The sequence below is a fragment of the Chiloscyllium plagiosum genome, unplaced genomic scaffold (assembly GCF_037043375.1).
Source record: "Chiloscyllium plagiosum isolate Xiang-an unplaced genomic scaffold, Cpla_swu_hap1 HiC_scaffold_10, whole genome shotgun sequence".
Lineage (NCBI taxonomy): Eukaryota > Metazoa > Chordata > Chondrichthyes > Orectolobiformes > Hemiscylliidae > Chiloscyllium > Chiloscyllium plagiosum.
Window position 1 is genome coordinate 109,601,322 of NW_028270148.1, and position 18,980 is coordinate 109,620,301.

Consider the following 18,980-nt stretch of genomic DNA (forward strand, 5'->3'; position numbering starts at 1 on the left):
TGTTCCCCGGATGCTGCCTGACCTGCTGTGCTTTTCCAGCACCACTGTAATCTTGACTCTAATCTCCAGCACCTGCAGTGCTCACTATCGCCTCATTTTCCAGCAGCCCAGTGACTCTCTTACCTTTTACAGATCTAACGGAACACTTTGGGAATTTGAGCAGAACACTAGGTGGGCCCCACAAAACGTTACTTTTATTAAGGTCCATTAGAACCACTTAACATACATCCTGATGGCAAACATTCTGCTCAAGAAAGCAATTTCACGAACAGGGTATTGGTTCCCAATGGAGGGAATAGCCTCATGACTCATCTGTACAAGCACAGTTGCACAGTTGCAAGCCTGCACAGTTAGTTGACAAATTGGAATTCACACCTGTCAGGCTTCGTTTCGACCTGAGCTGGAACATTACCCCAAACGCTATCTACTTTCTCTCCACAGATGCTGCCAGACCTGCTGAGTTCCTCCAGCAATTTCTGTTTCTGTTTCAGATTTCCAGCATCCGCCATTCTTGTGTTTACTTCATTTTACTCACCCGATTATATTGAGCTGCAGCCTCCCAGTCGATCTACAGCAGTCCTGGCATTTAACATTCAGGTTGCATCCTACAAATGTTAAGTGTGAAAATATTTCAATCTTTTATAAATTTTCTCATGATCTTTTAGTACCATGCAACAGGTTACCCTGCTCTGTCGTAATGCCCGGCTGCAAATCACTGCAATTCATCCTCAGAAATGCTTTTTGCATTGATTTTAAAACTTGTCTTTCAATTCTTTACTGACAGCGAGAGGTGTGGCCAAGTTAACTCACACATTGCTGCAAGAGCAGTGTGTTCATTGAGTAGCTGCTCGTGAACTGAATTGCTCCATCTGGTGGTGGCATTGCTCATAAACATAGCTCTTTATAAAATCTACATAAAACTTAGATCCTATGCTTTAAAATTGTGATTGACCAAAATGCCCAAGTGCCACTTCCATGGAACAAACATTGCAGGAATGGTCATATTCCATGGTGTATTTGACAATCTATTTCATTGTGTGACAATACTTTGGCTTTAAGAGGTGTTTTTTTTTTCCTTTATTTTAAATGAAGAGAAGTTGAGGCAGAGATACCAACAGTCTGCTCAAAGCCAATAAAGTAAACAGCTTGTGAGGCCATTTTTTTAAAAGTTAGAACAATAGAAGCAGCCTGAATGAGTGGGATCAAGCTCCCACAAAATCCGTATTTTTCATTTAACTTTCAGCAGTTACTGAGGTCTTAAAGCTGGATGTGGAAGCTTCTGTTACCCTCTCTGTTACAGTTAAAAGCTGGGGTTCTCTTCCTGCTGCTAGAATTGCATGTGAGACAAGCTATTTTACTGAATTTGCCTTTGCCAAGGGTGTGTTATGGGATATTATTTTATTGGAACAATTAATTATTAGTGGTACATATATTTTATATATACATATATATATTATATATATATATATATATAGTTTTGATAAGCACTTCTATAGAGTTACAGTTAGGCCAATTCTTTTGTTTTTGTTTTTATTTTAATTGTAGTGTAAACATATATATGGGATATGTGGGGTTACAGGGATAGGTAGTACAGATGAATCTGGGTGGAATGCTCTTTGGAGAGATGGTGTGGACTCGATGGGCCAAATGGCCTGCTTCCACACGATGATGATTTCTAATGTAACAATATGGTTTTGTACTTGGCCACTTTTAGCAGTGCAGGATGGCGATACTTCATGGATGTTTGACAATCTCTACCATAAGTACATATCCACCATGGCCCTGAAATCCTTTGTTATCAGACATTAACTTGTTTTGTTCAGATAATTGAGTTAATTTGCACACGAGTGAAAGGTAAAGTCACCATAGTCCCACTGGACTATCGGGCCACTCTCTCATTAGAGCAAGAGACAACTGGTGGGTGTCTAACCTGGGGGTTAGCAGACCTCAGGCACGGGGAGAGTTTGAGAAGGTTGGTAACCTCAACAGGAATTGATCATTAGTTGTGAAATGGGAAAACACATTCTAAAAAAAACACTATATTAATCCAAGACTTCCTTTCTTTTTACTGATGACTAAAAAGCAGACGTTCCCACTTCCCCACTCCAGTCGGTTCTGTGTAGCTGTCGAATACTAAACCTAGCGTCTGACATAAAATCCATTTATATGGCCGTTACTTTATTGTGGTTTGTAAGACCACACTCCATGCAAACTGGCTCCCACATTTTCCAACATTACAACAGTGTCTTCCTCAGTGTCTAATTAGCTGTAAAGCACTTTGTGGTTGTGAAAGGCACTATTTAAATGCAAACTTTTTTTCCAGTTATGGTGATTAATACCAACTGAAGCCACTTGCATAGGAACAGTAGCAAGCCATTTAGCCCTTCAAGCTTTCAATGAGATCGTGGCTGATCTGTGGCCTAACCCCATGTACCTGCCTTTGGCCATATCCCTTACTATCTTTGCTTATCAAAAAATTAGCTAGAACCTTCCCAACATCTGCGTCACTTCATTTTAGCTGCAGGGTTTTAAATGTTGGAGTTGTAGCTTTATTTTTCACAGTGTACATCAGTCTCTGCAGTGTTTTAATGTTATGAGTATGTCATGTATATCCTATTGGACTGTTATTATGCTTAAAGTAATTGGGAGTGAGTTTAGTGATGCTGAATAATCGTAGCTGGAACTTTCTTTTTACAGATATAACGGTGGTACCTCAGGTGAATATTGAAGACTTGAAGCAAATGAAGGTAATTTTGATGTAACATTTTAAAAGGCTCAACTATTATTCATTCCTGTGATGTAGATATCAGTAGCAGGTCCAACATTTGTTGCCTATTCCTAATTGACCTTAAGAAGGTGATGATGAACTGCCTTCTTGAACTGTTATAGTCCATGCAATTTACATACACTCACAGTGCCATTAAGAAAAGATTTTGACCTAGTAATGTTGAAGCAGTGGCAGTGAGTTTTTTTTTCTTTATAATGCCTTTCATATCCTGAGGCTGCTTTACAGCTAATTAGGTATTTTTCTGATGCACAACAGGTCACCTTCAGCAGCCCCTCACAAACTCACAAGTTCTAACATCTGAAAGGGTCGTAGATACATGGGCACAACACCTTCTGCAAGTTCCTTTCCACTCATCGTCCCAACATGGGAATACATCACCTGTCCTTCAAAATTCTTTCCTGGCTCAAAATCCTGGAACTCCCTACCTAAGAGCATGGTAGGTGTCCCTACACCATGTAGACTGCAGCAGTTTATGAAGACAGCTCACCATTACCTTTTACAAGGAAACAGAAGTGAACAATACATGTTGGCAGAATCAGCTATACCCACATTTTGTGACAGATTATAAAAGTGTCACAGTTTGAAGATTTGCTCACCGGGCTGTGTCCAGAGCCTAAGTCCATCTTCTTACTCATTCCTTGACAAACACCCATGAACAAAGTGTCCGTGTTAATTCACTGGTCTCTGCTATTCTTTATTTAACTCTCATGTCACAGTTCTCTGCAGTTTCCAAAACACGTTTTATTCAGTGTAAGATATAGTGAATTCAAAAATAATGGAATCTTATTCTCAAGTTGTAAAGATCTGGGTATAAAATGTTGTTTCCCTCTTGAACTAGACAATTGCCCCGTGCCAAGAATGACCTAAAAATTAGGAAGAAATAACTGCGTGCAATAAACAGACAATTCAGTCCAATTTGTCCATGCTAGCATTTAGTATCCTCTGCTTTCTCAGCTAAGTGTATCAGCATGACTTATTATTTCCCATTCCCTCACATCCACTTAGCTGTTACACGCTTATGCACTTTGACTGCTATGGTCTCCGATTAATGTACTTGTCAACATTAAGCAGCTTTTAAATTTAATATCACAGGTGTACTTTGTCATATTTCAGATAACGCCAATCCAACATCCTCAGAAACCTGACCTTGAAAGCCACTTTTCAACTAGTAAAAAGTTTGTTCATGAATGGGTGAAAGGGACAAGGAAATGAGCAAAGTTTAAAAAAGGTTAAATTTATTTCGAAGGAAGAGGTTTGAGGAAATGGAGTTAAATTTGAGTGAGAACCAGAGTGGAATTTTCATTTAGAAACAAGAAAAGTACTGGGAATGAGAAAGAGAGGAAGAATGGGCATTTTTTTAAGACAACCAGAAATAGAATGAATACAAGCTTGGTTCAGAATTTGCTATCAGTCATGGAGCAAGGGTATTCACTGTGGCCTTGAACAAAGCTGCACTGAGATCTTTCAATCTCCATAGCAAACACTTGACCTCTCACCCATGCAACTGAATGTAGTGATATCATTAAGCTGTTCTACCAATCAGTCACATTGAAGAATTCTCACAGAGAGTTTAACAGGAAGGTAAAATTTCTTGCCACATAACTGGTCTCATTCATTGCCATCTCAGGAGAGATGGGGGTGTAGGGCAAAGTGTTGCTCAAGGTAAGAGAATAAATGACTCACAGCAAAGTCAGGACTTAGATGTTTAATTGCACTAAAGCTTATTGCAATGAATTTTAGGGGGTTAATGATAGCAAATGCTTGACAGTTCACCATCAAAACACCCCACAAGATCCAAACCTTTGCATCTACAGGTGAAATTATTTTCCCAATGTTTGATTTGATACTTAGATCAGTCTTACAGTGATGAAGCAAGTCCTGACATTTTATCAGCTTATATGACTGTAACATTACTAATTATAATGTCACAGTGCGAGTTAAAAACACATCAGAAAAATTGGCCTTGTTAGACAGGCAATGTCTTTCATAGTTGGTGAAACATAAACCCTCATGAGCTTTTCTCTCATATACGTGTTACACAAAAAACATCACATTCTGTTAGTTTTTTGTAGGTAACAACTAAAATGGAAATACAAAATAAAGGAAAAGATACAAAGGAGAACTGTATGACAGTGATGCAATGGGATAATTGATGTAGATTCTTTAAAACAAAGCAGGGCATATTCCGAACTCCTGTCGCTATTATGGTCTTTCCTTAGTTGCAAACAATTAAAATGATTTTATTGTTTGATATTATAGGCCTACCTAAAATTGTTGAAGAAGCAGCAAAAAGAACTGAGTGCGTTAAAGAAAAAACATGCCAAGGTATGTATGTGCTCTTCATATCTTTAGGAACTGGAGGCCATTTGGCCTTCAGAGTTCTTCAAACCCTCTCTTCAATGGGATTGCTGCTGATCTGTGGCTGATCTCCTTTACCAGGATTTGTTCCACAGCTCTTTTGAGAAGTAACATTTATCAGACTTACATTTAAAATTAACATTGACGTAGCATCGATTACCAGTTTTTGGAAATTAGGTCCAAAGTTCTCCCATCCTTTGTGTGAGAAATGTTTCCTGATTTGGCTCCTGGAAGACCTAGTTCTTACTCTTAGACTATGTGTCCTGGTATTAGATTTCCTAACCAGCAGAAGCACTCTATCTAGCCTATCTACTTCTCTTAATCTGTTGAAACCTTAGACCAGATGGCCCCTTGATGTTTGAAGTTGGAAGGAATACAATCTCAATTGGTGTAATCACTTAGCGAGCTTTGAGAAGATGGGTAATCACTCTTCATAATTTAACCCTTTGAGTACAGCAATAATTTTTGTTTAGTTTAACTGTTTCATAATAAGAATACGGATCCTTTTTGTTATTAAGAATTGATTTTATGCAGCAAATGAGTTGAACCACTACGGAAAAATTGAATAATGTGTAAAGCCATCATTTAGTTGCCACATTTAGGAGCACACATGCAAGACATAGGTAGTAATATTTTCTTAATTGAATTAATTTGTCTTTCTGTAGAGTAACAAAACTCGAAATGAATCATGTTGGGCTGGCATTAATACCTCTATTAGCATCATAGAATCCTGACAACACAGATAAAGGCCATTTAGCCCATCAAGTTGGCACCAAACCTTCGACAAGCATCGTACCCAATTCTCACGGTTATCATGACTAATCCACACTACGGGGCACTCGAGCATGGCCAACCCACCTAAACTCCATATCTTTGGGAAGAAACCAGAGCACCTGGAGGAAACTCACATAGACATGGGAGAAGGTGCATAGCCCCCCCCCCACACAGGCAATTGTCCAAGAGTGGACTCGACCTTGCTCCCTGACACAGTGAGGTAGCAGTGCTAATGACTGAGCCACCATGCATGTGTCCTCAAAGAATAACAAAGTAACTATTTGATGGTCATCTGACCTGCAATGCACTTACCTCTGCTCGTTACTAAGTGAAGGGCAAGGATCGTATATGCAGCAGTAGCAGATTATAAAAACATAAAGAGGGCTGAAGTAGACCATTTGGCCCCTGAAACATGTTCCACCAGTTAACAAGATCATGACTGATCTGCTATGTCCATGCCACCTTTGTGCTCTATCCCCACATCCCTGAATTAATTCAATACACAAAACTGTCTTGCCTAATTCACATTACAGGGCAATTGAGCATGGCCAACCCACCTAATCTGCATATCTTTGGGAAGAACCCGGAGGAAATGCGCGTAGATGCAGGGAGAACATACAAAGCCCCCCACACAGGCAGTCTGTCTATCACATACTCAATGGCTGAGCATCCAAGCTCTCTGTGATAAGGATTTCCAAAGAGCCATCGCCCTCTTAATTGAAGAAATTTCTCCTCAGCTCAGTCAGAAATGATGGGCACCCTTATTCTGAGACTGTGACCAATGTTCTAGATTTCCCAGGCAGGGGAAACAACCTCTTAACACCCAACTTGTTAACCCCCTTTAAGGAATTCATACGTTTCAATGAGATTATCTCTCATTTCCCTGAATGCCAGAGCGTATGGGTTTCAACCACACAACCCTCTACATAAGACAAACCACTCATCCCATGAACCACTCGGATGGCTCTTTGTTTCATGACAGGCAAAATATGTGTTGGAATGTAACAACAAAGAGAAAAGGACCAGCAGTAGGCCATTCGACCCATCAAGCCTGCTCTGCCATTCAATAACATCAAGATTGATCTTCTCTAATCGGGTTAAAAATGAGAAAGTTAGAAACTGTAATTGAAATTAATCAGAAATTAAAGGCTGACATATCTCCAGGTCCTTATAATCCACGCACCAAATTACTAAAGCAAGTGCATTATTAGATGCATTGGTGGTCATTCTCCAACATTCCGTCAACTCTAGTGCAGTTCCTAGAGACTGGAGGGTGCCAAATATAACCACACTATTTTAAAAAGAGAAAACACAGAAAAACAGCCTGACATCCACCCTGGAGAAAATGCTGCTCAATTACAGAATATGTGATAAGAGAACACTTGAACGGTTATTGAGATTAGAAGAAGTCAGCACACGTTTATGAGAAGAAAATCATGCTTTGCTAATCTACTGGGGTTTTTTTGGGGTGTCCCTGATGAAGGAAGCTAGTACTTCCAAATAAACCTGTTGGACAACAACCTGGTGTTGTGTGATTTTTAATGAGGAGAATAGATCAGGGAAAATCGGTGGGTATGCATTTGGATTTCAAAAACGTTTTCGACAAGGTCCCACATAAAAGGCTAGTGGGAAAAATTAAAGCAACCAAGATTGAGGGTAATGCACTGGCATGAATTGAGAATTAGTTGACAGACCAGATCCAGAGAGTGGGAATAAACATGTCTTTTCCTGAACAGCGGGTGATGACTAGTGGTGTACCACATGGATCGGTGCTGGGACTCCAGCTGTTCACAATATACGTAAATGATTGGACAGGGACATAAATGAAATGTTGCCCTGACAGCACAAAACTAGGAGGGGATTGTGAGTTGTAAAGGAGGAGGCACTAAAACTACAAGCTAGTCTCCAAGTATTATCTCACCAAGGCTTTAAATAATTATAATGAAACATCTTTACTATTGCACTCAAATCCTCTCAAAACAAAGGCGAACATACCACTTGCCTTCTGAATTGCTAGCCTATACCTGCACAGGAACATTCATTGACTCATGAGCAAGAACACCAGACACCTTGAAAGTTTATCATTTCCTAGTCTCTCACCATTAGAGAGAATCTATATTTTTGCCTTTCCTCCATACCTGATTACTTATTAGTTACGCAGGAAGTCAGTTATCTGTACAGCTGGCTTGCGATGCAGAGTGCTACTAACAGCATGGGTTCAGTTCCTGCTCTGGCCAAGATTACATGAAGGTGTCTCTTTCTCAACCTCTCCCTTCGCCTGAGGTATGATGACCCTCAAGTTATGGAGTTATCTAGCTCGGGAGCAGACCTTCGTCCAACCTGTCCATGCTGATCAAGTTTCCAAAACTAAACTGGGCCTGCTTGCCTGCGTTTGGCCCACATCCCTCCAAATTTCCTGTTCATATACCTGTCCAAATGTCTTTTAAATATTGTAATTGTACCTGAATCTACAGCTTCCTCAGGCTATTCAATCCACATACAAACCACCCTCTGTATGAAAAGTTCCTGATGAAGGGCTTTTGCCCGAAACGTTGATTTCGCTGCTCCTTGGATGCTGCCTGAACTGCTGTGCTCTTCCAGCACCACTAATCCAGAATCTGGTTTCCAGCATCTGCAGTCATTGTTTTTACCCCATGAAAAGTTGCCCTTCAGCTCCCTTTTGAATCTTTCTCCTGTCACCTTAAAAAATATGCCCTCGATTTTGAACTCCTCTACCCTCAAGGATTTACCGTGGCTATTCACGTTATCTATAGCCCTCATAATTTTATAAACCTCTATAAGGTCATCCCTCAACCTCCTACACTCCAGTGAAAGAGGTCCTGGTCTATTCAGCCTCTCCCTATAACTTAAGCCCTCCAGTCCCATCAACATTCATGGTAATTTCTTTCTGAACCTTCTCTAATGTAATAATATCCTTCCTATGATAGGGCTACCAGAACTATACATGGTACACCAAAAGGGGCCTCACCAACATCCTGTACAACCTCAACATGGCTTCCCAACTCCTCTACTAAATGATCTGAGTAATAAAGACAAGCTAAATGCCTTCTTAATCTTCCTGTCCAACTGCACCTCCACTTTCCAAGAACAATGAACCTGAACCCCTAGGTCTCTCTGTTCGACAACACTACCCAGGGATCTACCATTAACTGTAAAAGTTCTACCCTTTTTCATTTTACCAAAATGCAATACCTCTCATTTATACAATTTAAACTCCACCTGTCAATCCTCAGCCCATTGGCCCAATTGATCAAGATCCCTTGTAATCTTCGCTAACCTTCTTCATGGTGACTCGACCACCAATTTTGGTGTCAACTGAAAACTTACTAATAATGCCTGCCAAATTCTCCAGCAGATCATTTATACAAATTATGAACAACAGGGGACCCAGTACCGGTCCCTGCAGAACACCGATGGTCACAGTCCTTTAATCTAGAAAACAATCCTCCACCACTCCCTCTGTCTCCTACCGTAAAGCCAATTTTGTATCCAATTGGCAAGCTCTCCCTAAATCCCATGTAAAAAAAATTTACTAATCAGTCTACCATGTGGCACTTTGTCAAAGGCTTTACTAAAATCCAAGCAGACAACATCTATCATTCTGACCTCATCAATCTTTTTGGTTATGTTCTCAAAAAACGCAGGAGAAAGTGAGGACTGCAGATGCTGGAGATTAGAGCTGAAAATGTGTTGCTGGAAAAGCGCAGCAGGTCAGGCAGCATCCAAGGAGCAGGAGAATCGACATTTCGGGCATAAGCCCTTCTCAAAAAACGCAATCAAGTTCATGAGACACAATTTCCCATGCATAAGGCAATGCTGACAATCCCTGATCAATCATTGTCTCTCCAAATGCATATAAATCCTAACTCTCAGAATCCTTTCCAACAACGTACCCATCACTGATGTCAGACTCACCAGTCTATAGTTCCCAGGCTTCTCCTGAAAACCTTTCTTAAATAAAAGAACAACATTAGTCACCCTCCAGTTCTCTAGCACCTCACACGTGGCTGTAGATGATACAGATATCTCTGCTTGGGGTCCAGCAATTTGTTCCCTAATTTTCCACAAAGTCTTGGGATACACTTAATCAGGTCCTGATTTATCCACCTTTATGTTTTTTAAGACTTTCAGCACCTCATTTTAGAGTCATAGAATCAATTTGAACTGTTAAGATATCAATATTGATTTCCCAGAGTTCCCTAGCTTTCATTCCCTTCTCCATAGTAAAACCTGATGTGAAATATTTATTTCATATCTCTCCCGTCTGTGGTTCCACTCTTAGATTACCTCGTTGATACTCAAGTGCCAATGTTGAAGGAGTGCTGCACTGTCAGTGTCATAGAGATGTACAGCAGGGAAACAGACCCTTCAGTCCAACTCATCCATATCGACCAGATATCCCAACCTACTCTAGTCCCAGCGGGTTTTGAGAAGATTTGTAGCTCAGGTTGAGGTTTTGGATGTAGGTTTGCTCGCTGAGCTGGAAGATTCATTTTCAGACATTTTATCACCAAACTAGGTAACATCTTCAGTGTGCCTCCGGATGAAGCACTGGTGGTGTAACCTGCTTTCTGTTTATATGTTTGGGTTTCCTTGAGTTGGTAATGTCATTTCCTATGGTGACATCATTTCCTATGGTGATGTAAATTCGCATTCTTTTTCTCAGGCGGTGGTAAATGGGATCCGAGTCAATGTGTTTGTTGATAGAGTTCCAGTTAGAATGCCATACTTCGTGGAAGTCTCGTGTGTGTCTCTGTTTGCCTTGTCCTAGGATGGATGTGCTGTTCCAGTCGAAGTGGTGTCCTTCCACATCCGTATGTAAGGATACTTGTGAGACAGGGTCATGTCTTTTTGTGGCTAGTTTATGTTCATGTATCCTGATGGCTAGTTTTATGCTTGTTTGTCCAATGTAGTGTTTATTACAGTCCTTGCAAGGTTTTTTTTTAATGACATTAGTTTTGCTTGTTGTCTGTATCGGATCTATCAAGTTCATTAGCAGCTGTTTTAGTGTGTTGGTGGGTTTGTGGGCTACCATGATGCCAAGAGGTCTGAGTAACCTAGCAGTCATTTCCAAGATATCTTTGATGTAGGGGAGGGTGGCTAGGGTTTCTGGATGTGTTTTGTCTGCTTGTTTGGGTTGTTGCTGAGAAATCGGGGACTGTGTTCACTAGGTACCCATTCTTTTTGAATACACTGTATAGGTGATTTTCCTCTGCTCTGCATAGTTCCTCTGTGTTGCAGTGTGTGGTGGCTAGTTGAAATAATGTTCTAATGCAGCTTTGTTTGTGGATGTTGGGATGTTTGCTTCTGTAGTTCAATATTTGATCTGTATGTGTTGTTTTCCTGTAGATGCTGGATTGAAGTTCCCCATTGGCTGTTCGCTCTACTGTGACATCTAGGGATGGCAATTTGTTGTTGTTTTCCTTCTCTTTCGTGAATTTTATGCCAGTAAGAGTATTATTGATTGTCTTGAAGGTTTCCTCGAATTTGTGATGACAAAGATGTCATCCACGTAGCGGACCCAAAGTCTGGGTTGGATGGTTGGCAGAGCTGTTTGTTTGAGTCTCTGCATTACTGCCTCTGCTAAGAACCCTGATATCGGAGATTCCATGGGTGTTCATTGGTTTGTCTGTAGATTTTGTTGTTGAAGGTGAAGTGGGTAGTAAAGTGGGCGGCACGGTGGTTAGCACTGCTGCCTCACAGCGCCAGAGACCGGGGTTCAATTCCCGCCTCAGGCGACTGACTGTGTGGAGTTTGCACGTTCTCCCCGTGTCTGCGTGGGTTTCCTCCGGGTGCTCCGGTTTCCTCCCACAGTCCAAAGATGTGCAGGGCCAGGTGAATTGGCCATACTAAATTGCCCATAGTGTTAGGTAAGGGGTAAATGTAGGGGTATGGGTGGGTTTCGCTTCGGCGGGTCGGTGTGGACTTGTTGGGCTGAAGGACCTGTTTCCACACTGTAATGTAATCTAATTTAAAAAAAGCATATGTCCACTAACTTGCTGATGAAGTTAATGGTGTTTGGTGTATGTGTCTTTGGGTCTTCTAATAGTGTAGTCAGTGTTTCCTTAGCCAGGTTGACATTGATGGATGTGAACAGGACTGTTACGTTATTTTATCCTCTTCTATCTTGGTGCCTTTGTTCGTCTTCAGGAATTCTTGGGTGGAGTGAATGGAGTGGTGTGAGTCCTCTACTAAGTGTTTTAGTCTTTGGTGTAGATCCTTGGCCAGTCTGTAAGTTGGTGTTCCAGGTAGCGAGATTATGGGTCTGAGGGGGGCTCCTGGTGAATTTTGGGTAATCTGTAGAAGCGTGGTGTGTTGGATCCATCTGGTTTCATTTTTTGGAAGTTGATCTTATTTATTTCTCCAGATTTCTGAAGTTGTTTTGAATGGGGCTATGATTTGGTTCTGTAGTTATGGGGTCAGGTCTATCACCACTTGTTGGTAAGTGTTGGTATCTGCAAGTCGTGCGTTCACTTTCTCAATGTAGTCTCTTTGATTTAAAATGACTATCAAACTTCCTTTGTCTGCAGGTAGGATAACAATGTTTTTATCTTATTTTAGTCTTTCTAGTGTTTTACTTTCTTGTGTATTCAGTGTGTACCGTTCCTTTTCCCTGCTTAATGTTGGTGCAACTGCCTGTCTGATGATTTGCTGGGTTGCTTTTGTGAATCGGTTGTCTTTCAGTGTTGTTTCTAATGCTGCTAAAGAATCTTTCTTGTATGCATCCTGGAAGTTGTCATTTAATCCTCTTACTAAGACTGCTTTTTCAGTGTCAGATCAGGGTCAGTCAGATAAGTTTTTATCCATGCTTCTGTGTTGTCAGTATTGTTATTTTGTGTAAGTTTGTCTAGTTTTTTTTCTGTAGGCCTAGTTTTTTTTTTTCATTTTCTGTGTTTGTCACTGTATAATATGTATGGCTTGTTGTACTGTGTCTGTCAATTCATGGTCTGTTGCATGAGTGAGTAAAGAATTTGGTGCAAAATTTCTCAGTTGTATTTACGAAGTCTGTTGTGGGCATCTTTAATCATTTCTCTTAGCATTCTATGGCCATTTTGCTCTGCTATTCTTTTGGCTAATAGAGTGTTATGGGAGGTTTGTATTTAAGACGTTTAGGTTAAACCTGTTTCCTTAGGCATTCATGCAGGAAGTACGGTTGTTCGCAAGTGGTGCTCTGTCAGATGGCATTGGTTTCCCATTTTTGGGCCAGTTTTAGCGTATTGCACCCATAGATGTTAGCAGGATTTGAGAAGATTTGTAGCTCAAGTTGAGGTTCTGGATGTTGGTTTACTCGCTGAGCTGGAGGGTTCATTTTCAGATGTTTGTCACCATACTAATTAATATCTTCAGAGAGTCTCCAGATAAAGCACTGGTTGTGTAGCCCGCTTTCTCTTTATATGTTTGGGTTTTCTTGGGTTGGTGATGTCATTTCCAGTGGTGATGCCATTTCCTGTGGTGATGTCATTTCCTGTTCTTCTTCCCAGGGGGTGGTAAATGGGATCCAAGTCAAAGTGTTTGTTGATAGAGTTCCGGTTGGAATGCTAATCTTCTAGGAATTCTCGAGTGTGTCTCTGTTTGCCCTGTGCTCAGATGGATGTGTTGTCCCAGTCAAAGCAACACTGAAAGACAACCAACTCACTAAAGCAACCCAGCAAATCACCAGACAGGCAGTCGCACCAAAATTAAACAGGAAAAAGGAAGGATACACACTCAATACACAAGAAAGTAAAACACTAGAAAGACTAAAATAAGATAAAAACATTGTTATCCTACCTGCAGACAAAGGAAGCTTGACAGCCATTTTAAATCAAAGTGACTACATTGAGAAAGTGAACGCACTACTTGCAGATACCAACACTTACCAACAAGTGGCGATAGACCCGAACCCACAACTAGCGAACTGAATCACAGCCCTACTCAAAACAACTTCAGAAATCTGGAGAAATAAATAAGACCGAATTCCAAAAAATGAAACCAGATGGATCCAACACACCACGCTTCTACAGATTACCCAAAATTCGCAAACCAGGAATCCCCCTCCGACCCATAGTCTCACTTACAGACTGGCCAAGGAGCTACACCAAAGACTAAAACACTTAGTAGAAGACTCACACCACTCCATCCACTCCACCCAAGAATTCCTGAAGACCATCGAAGACACCAAGATAGAAGAGGATGAAATAATGGCCTCCGTGGACATAACAGCCCTGTTCATCCATCAGCATCAACCTGGCCAAGGAAACACTGACTACACTATTAAAAGTACCAAAGACACATACACCAAACACTACTAACTTCATCAGCAAGGACATATTATAAAGCTAGTGGACCTATGTTTTACTACTCACTTCGCCTTCAACTACAAAACCTACAGAAAACCAACGAACACTCTGATGTCAGGGTTCTTAACAGAGGCAGTAATGCAGAGACTCGAACAAACAGGTCTGCCAACCATCCAACTCAAACTTTGGGTCTGCTACGTGGATGACACCTTTGTTATCACTAAACGAAACAAATTCGAGGAAACCTTCAAGACCATCAATAATACCCTTTCTGGCATAAAATTCATGAAAGACTGAATACAACAACAAACTGCCATTTCTAGATGTCACAGTAGAACGAACAGCCAATGAGGGATCTCCAAACCAATGTCTACAGGAAAACAACACATACGGATCAAATACTGAACTACAGAAGCAATCATCCCAACATCCTCAAACAAAGCTGCATTAGAACATTATTTCAGCTAGCCACCACACACTACAGCACAGAGGAACTATGCAGAGCAGAGGAAAATCACCTATACAGTGTATTCAAAAAGAATGGGTACCCAGTGAACACAGTCCCCGATTTCTCAGCAACAAATCCAAACAAGCAGACAAAACACGTCCAGACACCCTAGCCACCCTCCCCTACATCAAAGACATCTTGGAAATGACTGCCAGATGACTCAAACCCCTTGGCATCATAGTAGCCCATAAACCACCAATACACTAAAACAGCTGCTAATGAACTTGAAAGGTCCTATACAGACAACAAGCAAAACTAATGCAATTAAAAAAATACCTTGCAAGGACTGTAACAAACACTACACTGGACAAACGGGCAGAAATCTAGCCACCAGGATACATGAACATCAACTAGCCACAAAAAGACATGACCCAGTCTCACTAGTATTCTTTCTTACAGATGTGGAAGGACATCACTTCGACTGGGACAACACATTCATGCTAGGACAAGGCAAACAGAGACATGCATGAGAATTCCTAGATGCATAGCATTCTAACCGGAACTCTATCAACAGACACATTGACTTGGGTCCCATTTACCACCCCCTGAGAAAAAGAATAGGAAATGGCATCGCCATAGGAAGTGATGTCACCACAGGAAATGACATCACCAACCTAAGGAAACATAAACATATAAATAGAAAGCGGGCTACACCACCAGTGCTTCATTCAGAGGCTTACTGAAGATGTTGCCTGGTGTGGTGACTAAATGTTTGAAAATGAACCTTCCAGCTCAACGAGCAAATATAAATCCATAATCTAGTCCCATTTGCCACCACTTGCCCCATATCCCTCCAAACCCTTCCTAGGTGCCTTTCAAATGTTGCAATTGTACCAGCCTCCACCACTTCCTCTGGCAGCTCATTCCATATACGCACCACCCTCTGTGTGAAAAAGCTGTCCCTTAGGTCACTTTTATATCTTTCTCTTCTCACCCTAAACCTATGCCCTCTAGGTCTGGATTCCCCCACCACAGGGAAAAGACTTATCCTGTCCATGCCCCTCCTGATTTTATAAACCTCTATGAGGTCACCCCTCAGCCTCTGATGCTCCATGGAAAACAGCCCAGCCTATTCAGCCTCTCCCTATAGCTCAGGTCCTCCAACCCTGGTAACATCTTTGTAAGTCTTTTCTGAACCCTTTCAAGTTTTACAACAACCTTCCGATAGGAAGGACACCGTCTTTCAGATGATACTCTGTTGTGCAGATATGAAAGCTCCCATGACACTGGTTCACAAAAGAACAGTGAAATCGCCTGATGTCTTGACCAAGATTTATCCCTCAGCATAACTGGAGCAGATGATCTAGTCATTATTATGTACTGGATTTTCTTGGAGGTTCTTGACAATGGTTGCATCTCTACCTTTGAACCAGATGGCCTCCGTTCAAGTCCCACCAGTTCCAGAGGAGTGCAGTAACATCTCTGAACAGGTTTGAGGCCCATTTGACACAGTGATAGTGTCCCCACCTCTGGGTCAGCAGGTCTGAATTCTAAGCCCTAGCTGCTCCACAGGTGTGTCAGAACAGCTCCGATCAAATTGTTAAGAAAATATTTACACATTAGTTTGTGGTACCTGGTTGGGTAAAATTAGCCCTCGTGTTTCCAACATTACAACCATGATAGTGCTTCAGATGCATTTTGAAGTACTTCCAAACCATAGAAAACAGGAGTAGGAGTAGGCACTTGGCCCTTTCAGCCAGCTCCCCCATTCAATGTGATCATAGCTGATCATCCAACTCAGTCCCCTGTTCCTGCTTTCCCCCATATACTTTGACCCCTTTAGCTCTAAGAATGATATCTAACTCCTTTATGAAAACATTCAATGTTTTCGTCTCAATTGTTTCCTGTGGCAGAGAATACTACAGGCTTAGCATGCTCTGGGTGTCAAAACTTTTACTCATCTCAGACCTAAACGGCCAACCCCATATGCGTTGACTGTGACCAGACCCCTGGCTCAGGACTCCCCAGTTACAGGGAACATCCTTTCTACATGTGTCCAGTCTAGTCCTGTTAGAATTGTATCGGGTTCTATGTCATTTTCCTCTCATTCTTTGAACTTCAAATAGTACAGTCCTAACCGTTCCAGTCTCTCTTCATATATCAGCCTTTGTACTCTCTCCAAAGCCACAATATTCTAATTTAGGTAAAGCTGCACACAATACTCCAGGTATGGTCTCTCCAAGCCCTGTACAACTGCAGCAAGACATCCTCGCTCCAGTACTCGAATCCTGTCACTGTGAAGTACTTTATTCCCTGTAAATACACTGTGGTTATGAAAGATGCTATGTAAATGTACATTCCACTGGTACTGGTCATACTCACCACCAAGTTTCTTGAGGGTAGTGAGGATAACACGAGGAGTCGAAACAAGAGTAGGCCTACTCTGCTATACAATAAGATCTTGGTCAGCCTTAACTTCACCCTCCTGATCTCCAAATTCATTTAGATTCCAAAGGCCAATCACTCTCAGCCATGAATGTATTCAGCAACTGTCCATCCACAGCTTTAGAGAGTGAGTAATAGTGAATTGCTGCAGAGTATAGCACCCTGGGTCCAGCATTGTCTTTTGGGCAACGGACCCAATTTGTTTATCAAGGAACGCCTTGTCAGGTCGCAGGAAGAGAGCCAGTGCTCACATTCTTGGAGCAGGCAGGGACATTCCAGTGAAGGAAGTCATGCAAAGGAAGGAGGCATTGTTTGACACAGAGCAACCCAGGACTCCCAAAGGAGAGCTGCACAGGGCAACATGAGGAAGTAGTCAGAACACTAAGTGTAAATGCAAAAGCCTCACCACTAAGGTGCATCTCAGCATTGGAGGGTAGTGTCCACCAGGTTACAGTTTTCAAGCTGCCCCACCATTTACACTGGTCACTGACTCAGGCAGGGCGATGGTACTGTGGTGGTAATGTCGCAGTGCTGACATCCAGCCTAATGCTGTCAGCACATGGGCTGTTAGTAAATCTGTATTATGGAGCTAATCTCATCAATGGTGACCATGACCACTTTTATCATCAATCCTAAATACCCATCTGGTTTACTAATAACCTTCAGGGAAGGAAGTCTGTCATCCTTACCCATTAGACGATAAAAAATAGGAGCAACTAATGTCATTCGGCCCATTGAGTCTGCTCCACCATTCAATCATGGCTGATATGTTTCTCATCCCCATTCTCCTGCCTTCTTCCTGTAACCCTTGATCCCTTTACTAATCAGGAGCATATCTGTCTCTTGTCTTATGTACACTTAATAACCGGGCTTGTGTGGCAATGAGCTCCACAGATTCATCACCTGCTGGCTGCAGAAATTCCTCCTCATCTCAATTCAAAAGGATTGGCCCTTCACTCTGACGTTGTGCCCTCAGGTCCTCGTCTCTCCTTACTATTGGAAATATCATGTTCACGTCTACTGTATCCAGCCCTCTCAGTATTCTAGAAAGTTTTGGTTAGATTCCCCCCCTCATTCTTCTAAACTCCGTTGATTAAAGACTCAGAATCTTCAACTGCTCCCCAAATGACAAGCCTTTGATCCCCGGAATCATTCCTGTGAACCTCCACTGGACCCCCTCCAATGCCAGCACTTCCTCTCCTTGATACAAGGCTCAAAACTGCTCACAATATTCAAAATACAGTCTGACCAGAGCCTTATATAGGCTCAGCAGTACATCCCTGCTCTAGGCCTCTGGAAAAGAATGTTTACATTGTATTTGCCTTTCTAATTGCCAGCACATTAACCTTAAGAGAATCTTGAACTAAGATTCCCAAGTCCTTTTGTGCTTAAGATATACAAAGCCTTTTCCCATTTACAAAACAGTCTGTTTCTCTATTCTTCCAACCATAGTGCATAATCTCACACTTTTCCACATTGTATTCCATCTGCCACTTCTTTGCCCTCTCTCCTAACTTGTCCAAGTCCATCTGCAGCCTTCCCCTTCCTCAACACTACCTGTTCCTCCATCTATCTTTCTGTCACCTATAAACCTAGCAACAATGCCCTCAGCTCCTTTGTCTAGATCATTAATATGTAAAATGAATAGTTTGGTTCCAACACTGACCCCTGTAGAGCTCCACTCATCATTGGCATCCTGAAAAAGATCTCTTTATCCCTATCTTTGCTTTCTGCCAGTCAGCCAATCCTCTTTCCGTGAGGATATCTGATCTGGCCTAACATTGGTGACTCCAGACCAAGATCAATGTGGTTGACTCTTAACTACCTTCTAAAATAACCTAATGAACCACACATCTCAAAGACATTT

At 41.6% G+C, this 18,980-nt stretch overlaps 1 protein-coding gene across 13 annotated transcripts in view; it reads left to right on the forward strand.

The window, feature by feature from the left end:
• plcb4a (phospholipase C, beta 4a) overlaps nt 1-18,980 on the forward strand; it is a 546,496-nt gene that overhangs the window by 435,559 nt on the left and 91,957 nt on the right. For all 13 annotated transcript variants that reach the window (XM_043696592.2, XM_043696591.2, XM_043696594.2 and 10 more), the window contains 2 exons: nt 2,698-2,747; nt 5,048-5,113. In XM_043696592.2, coding sequence (XP_043552527.2) covers nt 2,698-2,747; nt 5,048-5,113 — 116 coding nt within the window. The remainder of the gene's footprint in view (nt 1-2,697; nt 2,748-5,047; nt 5,114-18,980) is intronic.